At 50.7% G+C, this 21625-nt stretch overlaps 7 protein-coding genes and 1 non-coding gene across 8 annotated transcripts; 3 read left to right on the forward strand and 5 right to left on the reverse strand.

The window, feature by feature from the left end:
- The first annotated feature begins 94 nt into the window (after positions 1-94).
- On the forward strand, positions 95-3604 carry VE01_06674 (uncharacterized protein). The gene is made up of 3 exons (XM_018276115.2): positions 95-879; positions 934-2658; positions 2709-3604. Exons 1-3 carry the CDS (start codon positions 172-174, stop codon positions 3549-3551), a joined length of 3276 nt encoding a protein of 1091 aa, XP_018129086.1. The 5' UTR covers positions 95-171; the 3' UTR covers positions 3552-3604.
- A 793-nt stretch (positions 3605-4397) lies between these two features.
- On the forward strand, positions 4398-5738 carry VE01_06675 (uncharacterized protein). Its single transcript, XM_018276116.2, has 2 exons — positions 4398-4712; positions 4764-5738. Exons 1-2 carry the CDS (start codon positions 4553-4555, stop codon positions 5507-5509), a joined length of 906 nt encoding a protein of 301 aa, XP_018129087.1. The 5' UTR covers positions 4398-4552; the 3' UTR covers positions 5510-5738.
- A 76-nt stretch (positions 5739-5814) lies between these two features.
- Positions 5815-5897, reverse strand: VE01_06676 (the record flags this gene model as incomplete). Its single annotated transcript has 1 exon — positions 5815-5897. It is a non-coding gene; the product is annotated as a tRNA-Asp (tRNA).
- A 271-nt stretch (positions 5898-6168) lies between these two features.
- On the reverse strand, positions 6169-14014 carry VE01_06677 (Type I Iterative Polyketide synthase (PKS)). Its single transcript, XM_018276117.2, has 7 exons — positions 13401-14014; positions 12460-13347; positions 10744-12413; positions 8505-10671; positions 7590-8437; positions 7203-7511; positions 6169-7109 (listed from the first exon to the last, which is right to left on the reverse strand). The coding sequence occupies exons 1-7, from the start codon at positions 13900-13902 to the stop codon at positions 6237-6239; spliced, it is 7257 nt and encodes a 2418-aa protein (XP_018129088.1). The 5' UTR covers positions 13903-14014; the 3' UTR covers positions 6169-6236.
- VE01_06678 (uncharacterized protein) lies at positions 12997-15402 on the forward strand. The gene is made up of 2 exons (XM_018276118.2): positions 12997-14096; positions 14215-15402. Exons 1-2 carry the CDS (start codon positions 14066-14068, stop codon positions 15300-15302), a joined length of 1119 nt encoding a protein of 372 aa, XP_018129084.2. The 5' UTR covers positions 12997-14065; the 3' UTR covers positions 15303-15402.
- Positions 15403-16194: 792 nt separating this feature from the next.
- On the reverse strand, positions 16195-17514 carry VE01_06679 (uncharacterized protein; the record flags this gene model as incomplete). Its single annotated transcript, XM_018276119.2, has 2 exons — positions 16195-16527; positions 16588-17514. The coding sequence occupies 2 exons, from the start codon at positions 17512-17514 to the stop codon at positions 16501-16503; spliced, it is 954 nt and encodes a 317-aa protein (XP_018129085.2). The 3' UTR covers positions 16195-16500.
- A 327-nt stretch (positions 17515-17841) lies between these two features.
- Positions 17842-19552, reverse strand: VE01_06680 (uncharacterized protein; the record flags this gene model as incomplete). Its single annotated transcript, XM_018276120.1, has 3 exons — positions 17842-17848; positions 17980-19403; positions 19454-19552. 3 exons carry the CDS (start codon positions 19550-19552, stop codon positions 17842-17844), a joined length of 1530 nt encoding a protein of 509 aa, XP_018129063.1.
- An 829-nt stretch (positions 19553-20381) lies between these two features.
- Positions 20382-21614, reverse strand: VE01_06681 (uncharacterized protein). Its single transcript, XM_018276121.2, has 4 exons — positions 21357-21614; positions 20803-21283; positions 20698-20748; positions 20382-20620 (listed from the first exon to the last, which is right to left on the reverse strand). Exons 1-4 carry the CDS (start codon positions 21397-21399, stop codon positions 20446-20448), a joined length of 750 nt encoding a protein of 249 aa, XP_018129062.1. The 5' UTR covers positions 21400-21614; the 3' UTR covers positions 20382-20445.
- Positions 21615-21625: the final 11 nt, after the last annotated feature.

A 21625-nucleotide genomic window follows, 5' to 3' on the forward strand; every position in this document is an offset into this window, starting at 1 on the left:
GACAGCGACTTTAGTTGCCGCATCTGGCCCCACATTTTGACAGGGCAACTTTTACCGGGGTCTCGGGAAAATTCCGCCGATTTGAACTTTTTACCTTATCAACTCCAAGCTTGCCCAAGGAGATTTTTATACAGCGCAAGCTGAAAAGCTTGAGGAAACAAAGATATTACCATGGGCAAACATGGTGCCAACACTGGCAAGGCCTCTAAAAAGGTCAAGCCCAACACACCAAGCAAGAATACCTCAGCGCAAAGCCTGCCGTCGTTTGACGAAAGCGCATTGAGTGCTCTCACAGACAAGATTGAGAAGGGATTCAACAAGGGAGCGAGCTCCGATTCAGCACAGAAACCTGCGAAGAAAGACAAGAGCAAGCCGAATGGAGCGTCTCACTCGAAAGATACCGCTCCAGGAAAGAAGCGCGACGCTGAGGGCAATGTGAAAACACCTACCAAGTCGAACAAGGCTACGGATCGCAAGCCAAAGCAGGCTGAAGGTGGTGCAGCGGCAGAAGGTTCGGCTAGGGATATCCTTCTGCAAGAAATCCTTGCTCTTGGAGGAACCGAGGAGGACTTGGATCTACTCGACGGCGTTGAGTCGGACGACGAAGATGTGGAATTCACCCAGCCCAAGGTGGATGATCCTAAATTCGCAAAAGAGTTCTCGAAGTTCGTTGCTGGGCTCGGAATTGAAGGCCAAACCCAGGTTGATGCCAGCGACTCTGAAGTTGAGGCAGACGAAGTGGATGAAGACTCAGATGAGTGGGAAGAGGAGCCTGATACGCCAAAAAAAGCGCCCAAGAAGGCTGAAGAGCCAGTCCCACAGCTAGTCCAGGCGCAAGATAATAAACAAGACAAAAAGACTAAAGATGTCAACCGCCTAGTCAGTTCTTTCCATAGCAACAATTAAAACCCCAGTCGACTGACAGAGACGTAGATATTCGAGGCGCGGCCAGACTGGCATTCGGCACCATTGGGCGATCTTCCAACTCCTGAACTTTCCGACGTACCTGCACACAGAGCCATCATCGAAGAGCTCAAGAAATATGCGAAGTCTTTACTGGAAGCCGACAGCAACCTCTACGCCTCTAAGCATCTCTCATCAACATCGTCTCACCGCTTTCTTGCCACTATCATGGCTTCCGGTACATTGGACGATAAGGTTTCGGCCTTAACGTTGGTGATTCAAGAGTCTCCTATACATACCACCAAGTCCTTTGAGAGCCTTCTTGGCCTGGCGAAGAAGCGCAGCAGAGGCCAGGCTGTCACAGCGTTAGGCGCCTTGAAGGATTTGCTTGGTGTGGGCGTTGTGCTGCCAGCTGATCGCCGATTGAGGACCTTTGCCAACCAGCCTGGACTTCTCGGCACTCTTCAGACCGAGTTCGTATCAAACTGGAGAAGCCAAGATCCGCTCCCTGGCAACATCACCAAGGCCCATTTAATTTCATGGGCATATGAGGATTGGTTGAAGGAGATCTACTTCGAAATTCTGCAAGTTCTTGAAGGATGGTGTGCTGACGAGGTCGAGTTCGCTCGAGGACGTGCGATAACCTACGTCTACGAGCTATTGAAGGAGAAGCCCGAGCAAGAATCCAACTTACTCCGCCTCTTGGTCAACAAGCTGGGAGATCCAGACAAGAAGCTTGCGTCTAGAACGTCGTACCTTATCCTACAACTGCAGACGACGCATCCTCTCATGAAGCCAATCATCGTCTCTTCTATTGAGACCGAGCTTTTGTTGCGCCCGCATCAAAGCACCCACTCAAAGTACTACGCCATCAACACTCTGAACCAGACCATCCTTAGCGGCAAAGAGGAGGGAGTGGCCCAGAGGCTTCTGAAGATTTACTTCGACCTCTTCGTCACCCTCCTGAAAAAGCCACTGCCACCATCTGATGCACCTGGCCCTGTCATGAACAAGAAGGGTCAAGTCCAAGGTGGGGGTGGGCAAAAGGGAAAGAAGGCAATGGAGAAGGTGACCAAAGAGGAGCAGGCAAAGTTAAGCAGTGAGGAGACGACCGAGAAAATGATCTCTGCTGTCTTGACTGGTGTCAACCGTGCCCTCCCATTCTCCAAATCAGACGACGTCACTCTGGAGAAGCACATGGATTTGCTGTTCAAGATCACCCATTCTTCTAACTTCAATACGAGCATCCAGGCCCTGATGCTCATCCAGCAACTCTCATCCACAAAGACTATTGCTGTGGAGCGCTTTTACCGAACCCTGTACGAATCGCTGCTGGATCCTCGACTGATCATGTCGTCAAAGCATGCGCTCTACCTCAACCTCCTGTTCCGCGCCCTGAAGTCCGATTTAGATGTCAGGCGCGTAAAGGCGTTTGCAAAGAGACTCCTCCAAATCATCACACTACACCAACCGCCATTTATCTGTGGTGTCCTCTACCTGCTTAGGGAGCTGGAGGCTACTTTCCCAGGCCTCACCACGATGATAACTGAACCAGAGGTATCTGATGACATGGACGAAGAAGTGTTCAAGGATGTTCCCGAGACCGAGACGGCCGCCGCCGAGGCTGCAACCCTTCACGAGAACCTTATGCACCCCGACAGAATCCCGAAACCTGCACCAAAGCAAGGCTTATACGACGGACGGAAGAGAGACCCTGAGCACAGCAACGCTGACAAGAGCTGTCTTTGGGAATTGGTAAGCTCTTTTGTTCTCACATATTTATTCTTTTCTAATAAAAACCACAGACACCGTTTATTACCCACTTCCACCCCTCGGTGGCTATGTTCGCTGACCGTCTTTTGACATCAGCCGTGATGCCCGCCAAGCCCGATCTCGCCTCCCACTCCTTAATATCCTTCCTCGACAGATTCGTCTACCGCAATGCCAAGGCATCCGCGGGTGGCCTCAGGGGTAGTTCTATCATGCAGCCTCTCGCTGGCGGAGAGAGCAGCGGAGTCCTGGTTGCCAACCGCGCCACGGCACAGGCTCACCAGCCAGTCAACTCCGAAGCCTTCTGGCGCAAGAAGGCCGAGGATGTTGCTGTTGACGAAGTGTTCTTCCACAAGTACTTCAACCAAATCGGCAAGGGCAAGGTGTCTAAGAAGGGCAAGCCCGCCAAGGCTGCAGGAGATGGAAGCGATGACGAAGACGAGAATGAGGATGAGATCTGGCAGGCTCTGGTCGACTCTAGGCCTGAGGTTGAAGGTCCTAGCGACGATGAGAGCGATCTTGAGATGCTTGACTTGGACGATTCTGGTGATGAGGGCTCTGAGGGTAGTGATGCCATGTGGGAGGACGATGATGAGGTGGATGTCGAGGGCACGGACGAGGAAGAGCAGGGATCTGAAGGTGAAGAGGAGCCAAGCCCATTCTTGGATGAGGATGAGCTGGATGAGGGTGAGGATGAAGATGAGGATGATCTGTTCAACAAGGAGCTAGAGACCAACCAGAAGAACCCAGAGGCGAAGGTTGATGGTACGGAGACGGGCAGGGCCAAGAAGAAGAAGATGAAGAGCCTGCCAATGTTTGCTTCGGTGGATGACTATGCTGATATGATGGGAGGAGACGAGGATGAGGATATGGGTTAAGTTGTGGCGGAGAGCGTTATCAAAAGTATAGAATCTATACAATAGAAGCATGTACAAATAAATGCTATGTGCTACATATATATTCAATTTTATGTGATCTGATTCTATGTGGCTGTCAAAGCTTGAACGAATGAGAACCAGGGCCCACGGAGAGAATTAGACTGTCGTTCTGAGGACCGTAGAGGGTAATTAGCATGCTGGTGCGGCGTTTATTGCCTGTTGGTCCTGTTGTCGTTATACTCTGCTGCTGTCACCAACCCCCCACCGTTACCCTTCCACCATTACCCTTTTATGACACAATCCTCCAAACCATGGGCCGATGCAGAACCCTCCTACCCTCCCCAGCAACTTCGAAATGGCTAAACTCTGAGAGTGTATATGTAATGAGAACGTTGACGAGTTTGCCATTCGCCATTTGCGCACCGAATTTATATATTCAATTTCCAACCGCCTATTACCCATGCCATTTAATTATGCCCGCCGATAAACCATAGTGATACTGCGTTGAAGAGGAGTGAGGCACTGTAGGGACGGACTATTTTACCTCTTTAATCCTTGGCAATATTTTGTATTATTAAGGCTCCAATCTAACAGAGCTATGTTTTTCTGTGCTGGAGCCTGTTGTTGAAACCCGACGGAATTCAAACGAAAGAGAAGCTTATATCGTAACCTTGTGGTTTAATTGGTGCTTATCAGAAGTTTCATATTTCCAAACCCCGTGCTGCGCCTGGGCAAAAGTCGGAGCGGCAAAGATTTTGCCGCCGATGCTCGGCCTGTTAGTCGCCGCCACACCGACCGATTCTAACCAGCCTAGCGATTCAAGCCGAGGCTCTTTCGTCGCGTCCCTGCATATTGGCCACGCAATTCGGGTTTCCCCTTGCCTCAACGTTCTATATCGAATTCTTCAACAGAACGACCCACTCTACCGCCAATCCTATCGCTAGGAATAGTTCTTATCACCACCTTCCGTTCTGTTGGTGCTGCCTAGCGTGCTTGTTTCAATGTCGGTCATTATGCGACTGCCGGGTGGGCGGAACAAGATATTGTTGAGCCTCTCAAAGACTCACTTAAGTGCAAAGCCTGCTGCTGCCAAACCCAATTTCTTTCCTCGCCCAAGCTCTCGTACATTCACAAACACAGCGTATAGGAGAACTGCTGCAGGTAATTGCCTCCACTTCAATGCACACGAGCTGTACTGATTGAAGCTGGTAGAATCCATACCCGCCCCCGCCAAAAAATCACTCCCGCTCCGAATCCTTTACTTCACCGCACTCGCAGTCGGATTCACCTCAGCAGGTTTCCTAATGGCGGCCGCACCAGCAATCTCCACGGCGAAGGAGTTCCTCAACGTGCCTTCCGACGAGGAGACCCTGTCGTTATACACCCCTGAGGATGCCAAAGCTCAAGAAGTCGAGGACTTCATCAACAACCACCACCTAGCGCGCGAGCTTAGGAGCAAGCCGGAATATAGAGAGTCGAGGCCACATCTTAAGATCCCCAAAGGAGTCCGCGAGCAGAGCCTCACAGGCGGAACCCTGACCGGCCCCAACCGCGTCGTTGTCCCGCCGTTTGCCTGGAACGAAGAGGGCGGAAAGTCAATGGTCGTCATCTCATACCTCGGCCGTGATCTGTGCGGTCACCCTGGCATCATCCACGGCGGCTTCCTCGCTACTATGCTCGATGAGGGCCTGGCTCGCTGCTGCTTTGAGGCCCTCCCGAACAAGGTCGGCATGACAGCGAACCTAAACATCAACTACCGCAGCCCGGCGCCGGCGGATACCTTCGTTGCGCTGCGAGCTAAGACAATTAAGGTTGAGGGGAGGAAAGCATGGGTGGAAGGTCACATCGAGACCTTGGTTGGCGATGGAGAGACGCCTGTGGTGCTGGCAGAGGCTACCGCGTTGTTCATTGAGCCACGCCAAGCTGCGCGTTTGAAGGCGCTGAACCCTACCAAATAAGGGACGTGTGTCATATTGCGCATATCTACCTGGCATGAATACGGCTACATACAGCTTTGAGAGCTGGTGGTCTGTTCTGTGGAGGGGAAATGGAAGGAGGGTGTTCCCGTTTTTAGAATAAAGCAGGATCTAGATTTAAATGGCTAGAGAGAGGATACTATATTACAAGAGGAGGGGATTAAGGCTTGATATAGAACATAATGAAGTACCGAATGAAATGAAGTCCAACCAATAATCCCGAATAGCAAAAAAAAAGAAAATAACAAAAAAAACATATTCTGAACCATGAGCTCAGAGAAGAATAAACTCTCTGACGGGGAGTCGAACCCCGGTCTCCCGCGCTTTGTCGAATGACAAGCGGAAATCATGACCGTTAGACCATCAAAGATTGTTGACCGAAAAGGCATAACGGGAAACAAGTACCAGAGACGCTTTTCGTGAGTTTTTCAGGGGCTACTAGTTGATGCCTGGCTTCAGAGTCGGGTTTTGTCATTCTCCGATTGCTGAGCCTAGTTTCTCGCTAGCACAAAAGACTGTTTTTAGAATTATGCACAACACGGCTTCGATTTCTCGAACCTCGGCGAATTATGCCTTAAATCCGGGGCCATTTCAGGTCACAAGGGGGAGTCAGGTGACATGATTAATCAGCAACAGGTGAGCTTGGTTTTAAGTTCCTGAACATTCTAAATATATGTAGTATAGTAGTTAATTGCTCGAAAATCTTCCCTTAACTAGATGTCTTAGCAAATAAGAGCTTTGTAAGAATCTTCTCGCAGAAGGACGTTAAAGACGTAGCAGTCATAATGTCCAAAGTCGTTACAAGGCAGCCTAACTCCGTCCTCACCCAGTTACGGATCTCGACGGCAGCTAAGGAGTCTGTCCCGTAGACGCTGATCGGTCTCTCCGGATCCATTGGCTCCTCAAGCCGCAAAATACGCATAAAGCATCCGTTAATAACATCGATAACGGCTTTCAGTCTCGAGGCGGGATCTGCTGACTCAGTGCGCAGTAAAAGGAAGAGCGTTTGGATATCAGCGTTAGCATTCTCTCCGCTAGATTTCAGATCCTTAGACCCCTCGTTGTTACTGAAGAGAGGCGAGAAGCGCGCATCAGACTTTAGGGCCGAGTCGTCAGGCTGCGGGAAGGTCAAGCCCGTTATCAATGGACTAAATGCCAGCTCGCTGGCAGAGCTGATATCGCTTGCCGCTGGAGAAATCTTCTGTTGGAGCATCGCGAAGTAGAGGATCTTGCGCAGTTGACCTTCGTTGAGGCTACGGAACATTCCCTTTTCGGTCGAACTCTGAAGCTTGGCGCTCTCGGCGATCACACCGGAGTCTTCACTAATACCCAAGTCAATAGAGCACGCTGGCAATCCGCGGGCCCGGCGCCAGGCGGCGAAAGCGTCTAGGAAGACGTTTCCAGCAGCGTAGTTTGCTTGGGCAACGTGTCCGATGATACCGGAAAGAGACGAAAGCATCGTGAATGAATCGAGCTTCAGTTGGAGGGACTCGGAGGCATTGTGCAGGTTCCAAGTTCCACGGATCTTGCACTGCAAAGCTTCGTGATACTCGGTAAGTGTCATAGACTCAAAAGGACGATCCTATAGCACGTTGGTCAGCCGATGTGTGGTATGTAGGTAAGAAATGTCTTCTTAATGTGACTGGTATTGACTAAATCGGGCACTTGGACTTACCCGAAGAACCATGGCACCCTGGATGATACCGACAATGGGAACGGTTGTTTGCTTCATGGCCTTAGTGACGGCGTTTGCATCTGTCACATCTGCTATCAGGAGATCGATATGACAGCCGAGCGCATTGATCTGTTTGATCGCATGTCTTGATTTCTCGTCCGCATAACCGCTCCGCGACATGACCGCGAGATGTTTTGCGCCTTGCTGAGCTAGATAGATCGCAAGACCTCCACAGAGACCGCGGAGACTGCTGACGATGAGATAGCAACCATTGGTGCTGAGGTTGAGACTCTTTGGCGCTCGTCGAATCTGTACATTGGCTTAAGTTAACAAACCTGTATTTAACACGATCTCGGGGAGGATTGTTTCTTGAGCAGAAAGGCTTACCGGAGCTTCTATCCCACTATCTTGTGTGAGCACAACCTTTCCAATGTGGGTTCCTGGTCGTAGGAATTGGAATGCAGCGGGAATATCGGTCCACGCAAATTTATGGACTGGTGCGATAGGCTTGATGGAGCCTACCTCAATGAGCTCAAACAGCTTCGACATCAACCTCGCCACGAGAGAATCGGCCGCCTTCTCAGGGGAGATATCGATGGCTCTGAAGGAGCTGTTGCGATCGAAAGGAGCCCATGGCAAGCTGTTCCGATCCAAAACGTCTCTTTTACCAAGCTCTACCATGATGCCTCCATCCGCGAGGACTCGGAACGACTCATCCAGCACGTCTCCGGTCAAGGAGTTAAGAATGGCGTCCATCCCTCTGCCATTCGTAGCTGACAGGATCTGGTCGCCAAAATCGGTATTGCGCGAGTGGAAGATGCGATCATCGGCCAGACCAAAGGCAGACTTAAGGAATTCCTTCTTTTCGGGCGTGCCAACAGTGGCATAAACTTCTGCGCCCACGGACTGCGCGATCTGGATGGCGGCAATACCTACGCCACCAGCGGCCGAGTGAATGAGGACGCTCTTGCCAATGGACAAGCTGGCATGGTCTAAGAGGGCGTGGATAGCAGTGATGTAGGCGGTCGGAATCGTCGCTGCCTCCTCAAAGGTCATATAATCGGGAATGCGGTGGAGACGACCAGGTCTGGTGTGAATGCGATTCGCAAAGCATCCTTTGTCAAAAACCACAACATGATCCCCAACCGAGAGTCCCGATACGCCCTGAGCCACTTTGGTGACTACACCGGCGGCTTCGTGGCCCAAGGCGTTTTCGTCCCCAGGAGCAGTGCCAACTGTGACATCGTTAGTGTTAATACACATCACTAATACAGTAGACCTGGAGATTCAAGTGTTGCTTACGAGTGACGACTACATCCTTATAACTGATACCAGCCGCATGGATTTCAACCTCGACCATACCATCGGCCAAAGGAGACGGCTCCGCATTCACCTCACCAAAGTGCACGGAGTCGAGGTTGCCTAGTTTCTCGCAGCGCGCTTTGATCATGGTATCACTCTCGTGGAGATCCACGATGTCGGTCTTCCTGTCGCTGGGATGGGTGCTCTGACCGAATGTGAGACCACTGTCTCTATAAACGCGGCTGACGTGGACGATACTTCCACGCTCCACAAAGTCGTAGTCAGTGCTTGCACGTGGATCAAACGTCTTTGCGGATGTCATGTCCCATATCCGCCCAAGACAGGCCGAGATAGCATCGGTCATTGTACTGCCAGTGCTAGCTTCGACATCGAGCGTGAAAAACGGCACCTGTTCCTCGGCACGGATCGTAGCAAGGAATCCAACGGCGGCAGCTCGCGTGGGGTCTGTACTTCTGCTCGTTACCCAGAGCAGGGGGCGTTGCACTTTGGAAAGATGCTGAAGCAGCTCCCATTGCTTCGCATCGATGGTCTCCATGACAGAGGAGAAGAGCTCGTCCAGAACAATCACAATACTGGTGTTGGAGGTAATATCTTCCAGCGGGTTGGAAGAGTGCTCAAGGAGCCATTTCTGGGTCGCGAGACCGTCACACACCTTCGACACTTCCTCCGAGATGGAGTCTTGGGCAGCCGCGTTCAAAATGCTGACCCGAGTCACGTTCCTTGGGGGAACCTCTGCGTCCCCGTTGATTGGCAAGGCGGTTTTCGTCAGCTTTTCTACACGGCAGATGCTGACGCCATTGCTTAGATGGATGGTCTTCCCAAGCGAGTCGATGTTGGCAAACCCGTTTGATACGATAAATCCTCGGTCACGGACAGTCAGAGCCAGACTCTGAAGGAATCCATCCACCTCTACCATCTCGTCCTGTCCGGGGTTGATGATCACCAGATCAATACTGTCTTCTTTGGTAATCGTCATAGGCTTGGTGACATCCATGACCAGGTGGAATTGCGGGCTGATGGAACGCGAGTTGAATCTTTCCTGGGCCTGGATCAAGGTCTTGGGATCCCGAACGGCAAAGTTGTACTGCGAGCAGCCAGCTCGAACGGGATTGTCGGTCTTGTCCTTGCCTTGCTCCAACCAGAGATTCGAGCCATTTAGCAGACTCAAATTGACCTCCAAGACGCTCAGTTCCGGGTTCTTGTGCGCGATCAAATCGATGACCTGCTGCACTGTCTTGGATCCTAGCCATGTCGTGCTTAAAGTCGACTCGCCTTCCATAAGCATGTCAATGTCAGCGTTCCAGTTCACGTGCATGAACTGGTGAGGGATCTTCTCCGCGTCGCTCGTCTCCATCTCGGCCCATGCGAGGCCCTTCAGCTGGAACAACAATGAACCATCCTGAGGGTCGTGCAGATCGACGTTTGTGCTGTAGTTGCGCGCACTCTCAGCGTCTCCGGTGCCCAGGTAGTTTGCAGACGCATAGGCAACGCCTTCGGTTAGAACACTCGATTTGCGCGCACTTCCGGATTCAATGAGCACGCTGTCAATAGCCTTAGGCACGAGGGCTGGATCACCAGCCTGGGGCAGTTGGCCTTTCCAGAGAGAAGGTGTTGTAGCTTGAAAGCACCCATCTAACACAGCTGGATGAAGGGGGTACCAAGACTGACCCTCCGGCTGAGATGGAGGAGGCTCCAGGTTGACGGTTGATCGATTGTATCGCTGGCCCATTGTCGATTCAACCGATATATGTTTCTGAAAGGATGGTCCGAAATTATAGCCCATTTCTGCCATAGTCTTGTACCACAGCCGTGCGCTTGTGGCGAGCTCTAGTGGCTCGACTGATTTAAGAGTATCTTGGTAGTCGGTCTCCACGCAGACCATGCCGGTACTGTGGACGATGTCTACATCAACTCCTTCTTGCTCCGAACACATCTGATACTCATACCACGATGCAGTTGAGCCTCCTCTAACTGGAGTTAGTGCCAAGGAGACTGTAGTCTCTCTCTCCTCAGTGAGGACTAGGGCGCGAAGGAACTTCACGTCACGAAGCCTGAAGCGGTAGCGTGCTGGAGCTATGTGCTTCCATTTAGTGACCATTGCCGTCTGATACATGGCTTCCACCGCCATGGCGAGATAAGCAGTAGCCTAAAAGGGTGCATAAAGTCAGCGAACAAGCAACTGATTGAGTATTGCCAGGATAGACAGAGTTAAACGTACCGGAAACACGACATCAGTGCCCAATCTATGGTCTCTCAGCCACGGCAAGTACGCGAGCTTGATATTAGCTCTGAAGATAGGAGCATTCCATCCCACGGAGTTGACCTTGGAACCGATCAAGTCATGGTGGATGAATTTTTTGAACCGCCATTCCTTGCTCGCGCGAGTCTCATGCCAATAACGTGTTGAATGATTCCAGACGTAATTCGGCATATCAACAATGACATTCGACGTCTGCGCGTTTACCCGATTGACCTTGGCTAGACTGACTTGTTGGTCGCCCGCTAGAAACAGTCGGGCTGCGGCATCGTACATAGGCATGGTCGAGTCATCGTTTCGCTTGAGAGCCGACGCATACTGGGCGTTCTTGCCCGTGGCTTTCTTGATTTGGGCGATCGGGCCCGCCAGTGCGTTGCTAGGACCCAGTTCAATGAGGAAATCGGCGTTACTCTGCTTGAGAAGCTCTGCCGTGGCAGTCGCAAATCGCACGGGCGAAACCATGTTCTGCTTCCAATATGCGGCATCGAGAGCCGTGTTTGGATCGACTACCGCGCTTGTCACCGAGCTAAACATGGCAACGGCCTTGCTCGTCTTAGGTCGATGCGTAGGCGACTTCTGGAACAGACCGTCTTCGTGCAGCATAGCCTCATATACCTCACCAATCTCTGCCATGTAGCTGGAATGGTATGCAAGATCTACAAGGAGTAGCCGCGCGAAATGACCGTCAGCCTGGATCCGGTCACGCAGCTCCTCGAGCTCCGACACAAGTCCGGACAGAGTCAAACTATTAGGGCTGTTGTAGCAGGCCACTTGAATCTTGTTTTCCTTCTGCTCGAGCAGATATGCCGCAAGCGTGGCTTCGTCAATGCCAGCAGCAAGCATGCCCACGGGATCACTGGATTCTATTTTCTTGGACGATTGACCGCGGTAGTAGGCGACCTTGATGGCATCGGAGGAGCTCAAGAGGTTGGCAGCGTAGGCCGCCGCGATTTCTCCGGACGAATGGCCGACGACGGCCTCGGGAGAGATTCCCCATTCTTCCAGAACTCGGAGGAGGGCAATCTGCAAAGCCGTGACCAAAGGCTGGGAGAACTCAGGCAGCCGCAACGCCTCAACACTCCGTGTGGCCGTCAACTCCTCCAAGAGCGACCACTTCGGTGGACTTGGCAAGCTCTGAAGAACGCTGTCGAGGTACTCAACTGTGCTCTTGGCTAACGGGAAATCCCTGATCAAATTGGCACCCATTGTTGGCCACTGGGCACCTTGACCGGTGAAGACAAAGGCAACGCGAGGTACTGTCGACATCCGTTTGCCGCGGATCAAGGTGTCCTGGTTGATGAACTGCGGAGTGGAACGGGTGATAGCCACCGCGCCCTGATAATGTCTGCTTCGCCGCTCAGAGAGGGTGTAAGCCAAGTCACCGAGCTCAAGTGAAACCAAAGGATTCTGCAGGTGTGAGTTGAATTTCTTAATGTATGTGTCCAGCGAGGATTGATCGTTGGCCGAAAAGAATAGCAATGTTGGAGCGGCTTGTGTTTTATTGTCCTGCTCCTCGCCAAAGTCGTCGTCATCATCATCATCGAAGAAATCGGTTGACACCTGCTTGTACGAGGAGACGTGCCGGGATAACTCTTGAGCATCATTCTCAACCACGGCATGAGCGTTGGCACCTGGTCTGTCAGCGGTATACCACTATTTCAGGAGCATAATACATACCTCCATACCCGAAAGAGTTTACGCCTGCTCGTCGAATGTTGTCTGCATCTACCTTTGGCCAGGGCATCGACATTCGGCTGGCCTTTAGACGCAGGCTTTTCCAGTCAATGTTCGGGTTTGGGTTGAAGAATGTCGGGGTCCCCGGAATGACGCCCTTTTCCACCGCCATGGTGGCTTTCAGGAGACCCGAAAGCCCTGCTGATGGTTCGGAATGGCCAATATTACTTTTAATCGACCCAATGATAAGCTCTTGGTTATCTTCACGTCCCTTGCTGAAAACAGATGCTGCGCCCTTGGCCTCGATCGGGTCGCCCGCGAGAGTGCCTGTGCCATGAGCTTCAAGGAACCGCGTCTTTGAGAAATCTTCCTCCTTGATGTTTGCATTCTTTAGGGCCTGTCTTGTAACAGCAGCCTGTGCCTCTGAGCTGGGATTCGCAATACCGTTGGTTCGTCCCGATGCATTCACTGCTGTGCCGCGGATGATTGCTCGAATCGGGTCCCCGTTTCGCACCGCATCGTCTAGTCTCTTCAAGAAAAAACAATTCACTCCTTCTGCTTTGACATAGCCATCTGCTGATGCGTCGAAACTTTTCGATAGTCCTGAGCCAGACTGTGTCACATGCATCATGCCAATCTCCTCATTGTGCTCTGGGCTGAGCCACAAGTTGGCTGATCCAACTAACACTGCATCCGCCTGGAAGGTGTCAAGATAGCGACATCCTACGTCTAATGACACAAGTCCCGCTGAGCACGCTGTGTCCACGGTCATGCTTGGGCCATGTATGTTGAGAAAGTGACTGATACGATTGCTGAGAAGAGCGGGAGCCAGCCCGATCATAACCGATTCGGCTCTATTCTCTGGATCTCGGTGCTGAATGGCACCATAATCTTGGGAGAAAACCTTAGCAAACATGGCTTTTGAACAAAAATGCTGTCCATACCTATAAAATTGGTTCCAACAATCACACCTGTGTTAGTGCCACTGAGAGTCTCCATAGGTATACCACTATTTTCGAGGCACTCATATGCCACCTCGAGCATCTGCCGTTGCTGTGGGTCCATAGCAATGCACTCTGTACGACTGATGTTGAAGAACTGGCCGTCAAACAAAGCCGGATCCACGTCTTCCATGAACATGCCACCAGGTGACTTCATGGTCCTAGGGCGTTGGGGATTCTCCTTGTCATAGTGACCAGCCAAGGAAAACCTTGAAGATGGTGGTTCATTCTTAGCCACCCCCCCTCGCTCAAGCAATTCCCATAAGGCAGTTGGCGAGTTACTGTGACCTGGAAGACGGCATCCCATTCCAACAATCGCAATGGGCACCTGTGTCCTGTGACCCAGCCCTGATATTACCTCATCGTCGCTGGAGCATCTCTCGCTGTTGCCCGAAGTAGCAACATTATCGAAACTTTCTGAGGAAAGGCTAGATGAAAATGTCATTGTGCCGTGTAGTGTACAAGTCGTTCGGATGAGAGATTGGTCTGACTTCAGAACGTGAGGAGACAGGTGAAAGAGAACTATTCTTTTATCACTTCTCGAGTAGACGTTTATTTCTCAGTGAGGAATACCAGTCCCATACACTCACTCACATGTTACTACCATAATGGTGGGGCCATATGCTTATCTGTTCCCCTGTAAGCTATATCTTTTCATTTGCACCCGGATCACGATGGTGGCTTACATGCATGTGCATGTAAGTAGACTTGGCAATGGCAAGAAATGATAATGCTTACAACCTCAACTCACCCGTAGTAGCAATCCATAATTTGTGTCACCATTCGACGCCGTTCTGTTGCCAACTCGAGGCCTCCTTTGTTCTTTTAGTTCAGCTACATCTGTGCTCCCCGTATTCGAAGTGCAGTACATTTGTCGATATCTCGCATACACCGACTAATCTCATCACAATGGATTCCATTCGCAAAGAAGATGTTGAATTTAAAACGCTGGACGGGCTCACGCTTCGTGGCTGGCTCTTTGCAGGTCCTCCAAACGGACCCGCCATTATAATGACCCCAGGATTCAATCTCACCAAGGACATGATCATTTTCGAAGCTGGTCAATATCTGAATGCAGCTGGTTTTACTGTCTTGGGCTATGATCCAAGGTGTATTGGAATGAGCGACGGCAAACCGCGCAATGACACTCAGCCTATGAAGAATGTGGAAGACTATCATGATGCCCTCACTTACCTCAAGGTGCACAGGCGAGACTTGGTTGATCCTAACAGAATCGCATTCTGGGGTTACTCGTTTAGTGGTGCTATTGCTTTATGTGCAGCCGCCCTCGACAAACGGGCCAAAGCCGTCATAGCCTGTGCGGCTACCACCACCTGGGAATTCACGAAGTGGAAACAGGTTCTAAGCAAGGCGATGAAAGATCGGGAGTCGCAATTAGCTGGAAACGAGGGCATGTACTTACCACTGCTCACCGAGACTGGTGAACAACCTGCTGGCTTGGGCACCGGCTACCAGAAGGAGGATGTCCTGGGTATCATCAAGCGTCACGCCTCCATCGAACCAAGCTTCATACCTCGAACTACACTGCAGACCTACTATAACATTGCCGCGTTTCGTCCTATGGCGCTCATGTGTTTCGTGGATCCTACTCCAGCTTTACTCATGACGGGCGAGAACGATGAAATATCGCCACCAGAGATGCAAAGGAAGCTGATCTATGATGCGATCACAGGACCAAAAGAGTTTGTGACAATAAAGAACAGGGCACATATGGATATCCTGACTGGTGACGGATCTTTGGAGGTTTTTGAGAAGCAGGCGGACTTTCTAAATCGTATGATGCCAGCTCAAAAGGGTACCAATGGCATTCACAAAATCAGATGAGTGACGAATGGTCCGTTGGTTTTGTCTCTTTCTCTGTTTATAGACGAGATAATATAGAACTTGACGGAAGCTGGATATTTTGAATCAAGTCTCTTGCGGATCTACCATATCTATGAAGATGTGATCAGAAGCTCTTGTGCAGATCTTCTTGTGCAGAACCCCTGGTGCAAAAACGTCATTGCCATCTTGTCACTCGAGCCCATGGTCTACTGTACAAGAAACCGCATTCTACCAATTGACATTGGATACATGGTCTCACCATCTACGGCTGGCTCCCAAAAAGCTACTGCTTGCTTCGCCATAAAGGCGGCTAACAAACGAAGAGTATTTGTAAACTAACGTACCTCAGAATTGCTCTGCTTCAGATACTTGCTGAATGTCGTCACCCAGGAGTTTCAGGACAATTTCAATGCCAACGCCTGACGTGCCCCGTCGCACCCAGTGTCCAGCTTTGAGTGGTCGTAATCACAAAGACGAAGATAGCTTTGTAAAGATTTCACATGGAATCACGGGACAGGCATTTTGCGTCGGGTTGAATCAATACTAGTTTGGGTACGTGAGTTAGCAGGACATTATCTTACGTGCGCCATATATGCATGTAAGAAACTTCCAAATCTGCAAATCAGATACACGAGAGCTTAGCGCCGATCTCTCACCGATACAGATCTGGGTGGATCGTATGTACCATAGGGGCTATCAGATAGAGCACATGCGAGCTTACCGACGATCTCCCGCGTATAGAGTCTAGTGGATCCTATGCGCTAAGGGTGGGAGATAGTCCGTATCCGTGCGGATTGTATGTGCTACGGGGTGGGTTAGGGAGTGGAAGATAGTCCGTGGATTGCCTGCGTGTCTTAAGGGTGGGAGATAGTCCGTACTTTGATTATAAACACACTGTAGTTTGTAATAACGTTGTAATAACGGGTGTGGCGTGGCATTTTCATCCTTGTGATAAACGTGCACACATATCCATGCATATTACAGTACCGACCACCTTTCGTAAACTTGCTCATACCTGTTGTGAAACTGGAAGCCAAGGTTAGACTTAAATCTAACTATAACCTTGTTTTAGTCAACGTGTTCTTCAACTGGTCGTCTAATACGTCAATCAGAGATAGCAGGTATCAGCCTATAAAGATAATCTCAGCCATAAATTCAAGCTTTTCAGTTATATAAGCCCGGCAGTTAAAAACGTATTTCACATGCGGGTGGGCTGCACAGGCGGGTAAGTGGGATATGATAGTGGTACAGCACAATTCTTATTATTCAGCTAACCCCCTGTTATCCTTGGCTCCAACGCGTCCAACAATATTTCCACAATCTCCTCATGTCCCTGCTTTACTGCAAAGTGCAGGGCATCCAACCCATGTTTATCTACAGCCTTGGGATCAGCTCCGTGCTTCATGAGAGTTTCTACCATCTCTTCATCGCCAGACTGCACGGCGACATGGAGGGCTGTGCGGCCATCGCTGTCCTGCTCGTTGATGGTAGACACCCCGCGGCGGAGTAACAGACGGATCATGGACTTTTTCCGGGTGCGGATTGCCACGTGCAGGAGTGGGATCCTCGTTGGGGAGGTTTGGTACGAGATGTCTGAAGGCTGTGTTGCGAATAATTGTCCCATGCTGCTCGTGCGGCTGATGGATGAGCTGCCACCTGGAGAATAGGAGTTGGCGGGAGAGGGGTAGGGTGGGGAGAGAGATGCCGAAGAAGGCGTGTTTACAGCCGGAGGAGTTGCTGCCCCACTTGGAAGTAACCGCCGCTGATACATAGCCAAGGCGCCGTCGTTCGATTCCGCCCAAAAAGCCACTGGCTGCGGGCAGTAACGTTGGTGAGACTCGGCGTCCGTTAAATCTGAATCGAAGAGTCCCTCAAACGTGATATCTAGATATGAAGGGTTTGGTATTATATTGTTCTCCAGCATTGCGTCAAATGTATATGGTACCTGAGGCGACGAGGTTCCGGAAGAGGCGGAAGGCGTACGCCACTGAAATGAGGCGTCATCCAAGCTCCACAACGAAGATGCCAGACCCTCACAGTTCGGGAGGAGTTCGGATTCTTGCTGATAGTACAGGTCCTCGCCGTGCGCAGTATCCACAGTATCCACAGCTTCCATAGCATCCACAGCGCCCGCAGCATCGAGATCGTTGGAAGTAGCGGCGTCGGGTTGGTCTGCGCTTGTAGTAGCATTGGTTTTCTGCCGCTCTACCATGAAATGTCAGATACTCGTCCATTGACCAATGTTCACGGGCCGAGGGCCAGGGGGGGCTTCACCTCTATATCTTCGCTGTGCGGCACGGTTTTGCAGTCTTCTCTGGGCAGACACTGTACGTTTTTGTTCGACGCCAAAAATGCTGTTATGTTCTACACCCGACATTTTGTTTTTCTACCAATTCTACTACTCTATCTCCCTCTTATTAACATAATTTGGAGTGGGCTGACGCATAAACGTTAGAGTCTTTGTAAGCGATGTTGCCATCAAGATATAGCCAAAGAGTGTTGCGGACCTTCTCCTTTTAGATGCTCGAATAAGCTTGCGCTATAAGCTTGCACTAGGGACTCAGCAGGGGGGTGCTATTGTATTCTTATATCCCGTAGAGGAAGCATTTATCTACCGTACAGTAAAACATAACATTGCCACGGTAGGATAACTGTCCGAGACAGTCCATCAGCTTACTATTGAAGCTTGAAGTACCCCTTCCATAGATGTGATAGCTTGGCCTGTGGATCGTATTTCCGCGCGATACTCACTAGTCTCGCGTAGTTCTCCTTTCCATAACCCTTTTGTACCTCCTGTTTGATATCCGCATAGTTCATATACACAAATGGCGTGTGTACCTTGTACTCAATGGCCTTTGCTTCGATATCGGCAATCAATTTACGCGTGGCGCTGTACGCAAGCTCATCATTCTTTGCCTCTGTCCAGGACGTTGGGAAGGAGATCATTATCAAGGCTCCGTTTGAAGGCTTTAGACCCATTGCGTTCCCGCCATTCTTTTGCATTGCCTCGATAAGGTTCACGGGAATGGGCTGGAAAAGTGCAGTTAGAGAGATGTCGTCTCCCCCCTCATTCTGAAGCAAGGCAACATTGTGACTTTCGAAGAGAGACATGATCTCGGTAATGAATTTTCCTGGGAAGGAAGCAGAAACGACGACATTGCCCCACGTCCACCGGCGGCCGTATGGCGTCGCGATGCTTGTGATGAAATTCGAGACCGTGCCTGTGATGGTTGAGTTGGCAGTTGCTGAGGGTACCTTTTGGAATGGCTCGAAGACTGCGGGTATACTCCCTGGAGATGAAGGTACCGTAGCATGCACAAGGCCTACATCAGCCGAGTATCCGCCGGTAGAGGAGTGGTAGTTGATGCCAACAAAGCCAGTTGCGCCTTTGTCCGAGGGCATCCCGTGAATTGTAAGGTTCTGGAAGTGGGAGATGACTGTCGCGTTTGAGCTGCCCGGAAAGCTGAGGCCATTTTCCCAGACTTCTCCTTGGTCGAAAATGACAAGGTCGAAACGAGTCACGATGCCAAAGTTAGAACCACCCCCACCCCGCAAGGCCCAGTACAGGTCCTTGTTCTCAGTTGGAGTTGCATTGACAATCCGGCCAGAGGCGAGCACGACTTCGTACCGACGTACGTTGTCGCAAGCCCATCCGTACATTCCTGAAAAAAACGAGATGCCGCCACCGAGGGTCAGCCCGCTTACTCCAACGTTCATGTCGCGCCCTCCCACAACACCAAGGCCCATGGGATCGAGAATTTCGGTAACATTGATCCAGCGGTTGCCTGGACCGACGGATACCGACCGTCGATCAGAGGAAACCTTGATATCGTTGAGATGCACCAGATCAATCGTCACGCCGTTTTCAATGCTGGAACCACCGGAGAAAGGCATATGGCCGCCTCCTTTCACTGTAAATGGCCAATCTCCTTCTGTCAAGACTCTGAGAATGGTCGAAACCTCTTTGGTGCTCTTGGGGGCCACAAAACATCGTGGCTGAGTCTCGAGCTGTTGTAGAGACCAGTAATCCGCTGATTGAAGGTAAGATGTGGTGTTCGGGTAGGCAACATCTCCTGCCAAGGCAGCCGCTAGAGCTCTACACTGAAATACACATTATTAACACGAATCTATGGGGGAGTTGAGTGGCATACAGCATCGTCTCGTGCATGCAGAGGATTCTTAGCGGCAAGTGTTATCCCACTAACACTGCACAACAGTGCAATCCCAAGAGTTCCGAAGATCACAACCATGTTGGCCGGGCGTGTTGAGTGATATTATGGCTGTATGCTGTCTATCTGTGAGAAGGAAGCTGTTCATATGAGGCAGCAGATACATTTCTTGTCTAGACAGTCTGGTTTTATATATATCCCGCAATGTTCGACGCCGCTTATGCATAGTCATCTTCCCCTGGTATGAAAAAAAGTCACCTTGACCATCTAGAACTGTGCTTCTTGGGCACTCCAAAGTTTCTTTGCTTGCCGCAAAGTGGCGCCCATGCCTGCTTATGGAGACCCCTGCCCGAAGGAAGGCAGTGGGGACGAAAATAGGCATGCGAAATTTAGCTGACCTCGTTCCGTCGTTTAGGCACGTAATCTTTCAGCCCCCCGGGATTTCCCCACCTTTCTTGTTTTGTATATCCTACCTGTTCCTGACGGCCAGCAACGCAGTAATCTAATATGGACCCCATTTCAAGCGTTGTGTGAGTATACTATAGTCGAGAAGTGGATTCGTGCAGAACCACACGGCAAACACATGGCTTAGTCCCATTCCACAACTCTCACCGCCACACCCGCACGATGCAGGCAATTTTGCAATTTCGACTCTCTACGAGCCATTTATAGAGCAGCCGTCCAGAAAAAATATACTAGTTATCACATATGCTCGACCGAAGTATCGTGAAAAATTGTTGGACGGAAGAAAGCCTCACACGCGAAAGTAGAGCTTGGAAAATGACCTAATTTTGAGAATGAATACGGGGTCGTGTTCACCACAAGAAGAATTTGGATATGAAATACGAAGATGGCAAGGCACACATATCAAAAATCACTATGAGCGGGCACTCCGTGCGAAAAACAATGGTAAGAGTCGCAAAGCAAGATTGTATTCTTCTGTTTACGCTGACCGTAGACCATATCGCCAGTTTTTACCAAGGGATCTCTTCACGCGTGTCAACATCGATGAACTTCCCTGAAAGAGTCTCCCGTGTTGCCGAGCTAATGAGATCAATGATATTCTTGGCACTCTCCTCGCCCTTGGTGACGGGCAGGTCGATGCCAGCACCAGTGGCTGCCGCGATTCCCATGTCTGTCAAGACGAATCTGTGCGGTGAACAATAAATGTCAGCGCTGTTCTTTAATCCCCGACACAATTTTCCCCCTTTTCTGGAACGACTTACCCCGGATGAATAGCAAAAGCGGTAAGAGACGCGTTCGAAACATGGAGAGTCCTGCAAACAGTGTTAGTCGCAGCCTATTGACGGACTATTATTGGTTGAGCCTACTGTGAAAACCAGTTGAGAGAGGCTTTTGACATGCAATAAGCAGCCGCGTACGAGTACCAAGGCAGTGGAGCGGCGGTGGAACCGCCACGGCTCGAGACTGTAACCCACTTCGGGGCGCTTGACTTTGTGAGCAGCTTGTTCACTGCCTGGAATAGCACAACGCTGGACAAGACGTTGATGTTGAAACTATCAACGAAGGCCTTGGGATCAGCGGTTTCTAGGGGACCGGCGCCAATGGAGACACCAGAGTTGGCGATGACGATATCGATATGATCGACTCCGGCAACCTCAATGCTCTCGACGGCGCTCTTCGGATCCGTAAGGCTCGTGTTTTCGATACCGACAAGGAGGATACGTGAGCCGCTTCCTGCGGGCAAACTCTTGAGTTCCTCCGCCTGCGGAGCCTTGGGATCACGAACAGTCCCAATGACAATGTGATCCGGCTGCAAGAGATAGGCAGCTGCTAGAGACTTTCCGATGCCTACCATTCAACGATGTCAGGATGGTGAGAATGGCGGAAAAGGGATCATTCCCGAAAATGATGTGGGACATACCTCTGCCGGCGCCGGTGATGAGAACGACAGTTTGAGGAGCCATGATGATGTAAATTCGTTTGATTACTTTCGTTTGCTTACTGCTTTCTAACTTCGAGATAGTGGCCGCAATATAAGGAGGCTTCGTGTGGAAATTGGTCAGCAATTCAAACGTGGAGATACTCGTCTGTGTGGTAATAAGGCAAGTTTGATTTCAAATCGAACCCTCCTCGAACCCCTCCTTGGTCAAGGAGGGGTTCGATTTGAAATCAAACTTGCTTTTTTTTTTT

Source organism: Pseudogymnoascus verrucosus, assembly GCF_001662655.1.
Source record: "Pseudogymnoascus verrucosus strain UAMH 10579 unplaced genomic scaffold scaffold_31, whole genome shotgun sequence".
In the NCBI taxonomy this organism is placed as follows: domain Eukaryota; kingdom Fungi; phylum Ascomycota; class Leotiomycetes; order Thelebolales; family Thelebolaceae; genus Pseudogymnoascus; species Pseudogymnoascus verrucosus.

What these genes read in the sequence shown, in the direction of transcription:
- VE01_06681 (XM_018276121.2), bottom strand. Translation starts at nt 21,399, where the DNA reads ATGGCTCCTCAAACTGTCGTTCTCATCACCGGCGCCGGCAGAG. An exon ending in CATCACCGGCGCCGGCAGAG is followed by an intron (nt 21,284 to 21,356) that starts GTATGTCCCACA and finishes GTTGAATGGTAG; the next exon opens with GCATCGGAAAGTCTCTAGCA. An exon ending in TCTCTCAACTGGTTTTCACA is followed by an intron (nt 20,749 to 20,802) that starts GTAGGCTCAACC and finishes CACTGTTTGCAG; the next exon opens with GACTCTCCATGTTTCGAACG.
- VE01_06678 (XM_018276118.2), top strand. Translation starts at nt 14,066, where the DNA reads ATGGTGGGGCCATATGCTTATCTGTTCCCCT. An exon ending in ATATGCTTATCTGTTCCCCT is followed by an intron (nt 14,097 to 14,214) that starts GTAAGCTATATC and finishes ACTCACCCGTAG; the next exon opens with TAGCAATCCATAATTTGTGT.
- VE01_06674 (XM_018276115.2), top strand. Translation starts at nt 172, where the DNA reads ATGGGCAAACATGGTGCCAACACTGGCAAGGCCTCTAAAAAGGTCAAG. An exon ending in CTAAAGATGTCAACCGCCTA is followed by an intron (nt 880 to 933) that starts GTCAGTTCTTTC and finishes ACAGAGACGTAG; the next exon opens with ATATTCGAGGCGCGGCCAGA. An exon ending in AGAGCTGTCTTTGGGAATTG is followed by an intron (nt 2,659 to 2,708) that starts GTAAGCTCTTTT and finishes TAAAAACCACAG; the next exon opens with ACACCGTTTATTACCCACTT.
- VE01_06675 (XM_018276116.2), top strand. Translation starts at nt 4,553, where the DNA reads ATGTCGGTCATTATGCGACTGCCGGGTGGGCGGAACAAGATATTGTTG. An exon ending in GTATAGGAGAACTGCTGCAG is followed by an intron (nt 4,713 to 4,763) that starts GTAATTGCCTCC and finishes TGAAGCTGGTAG; the next exon opens with AATCCATACCCGCCCCCGCC.
- VE01_06677 (XM_018276117.2), bottom strand. Translation starts at nt 13,902, where the DNA reads ATGACATTTTCATCTAGCCTTTCCTCAGAAAGTTTCGATAATGTTGCT. An exon ending in TGTTGGAACCAATTTTATAG is followed by an intron (nt 13,348 to 13,400) that starts GTATGGACAGCA and finishes TTTTCTCCCAAG; the next exon opens with ATTATGGTGCCATTCAGCAC. An exon ending in TAAGGATGTAGTCGTCACTC is followed by an intron (nt 8,438 to 8,504) that starts GTAAGCAACACT and finishes ACGATGTCACAG; the next exon opens with TTGGCACTGCTCCTGGGGAC.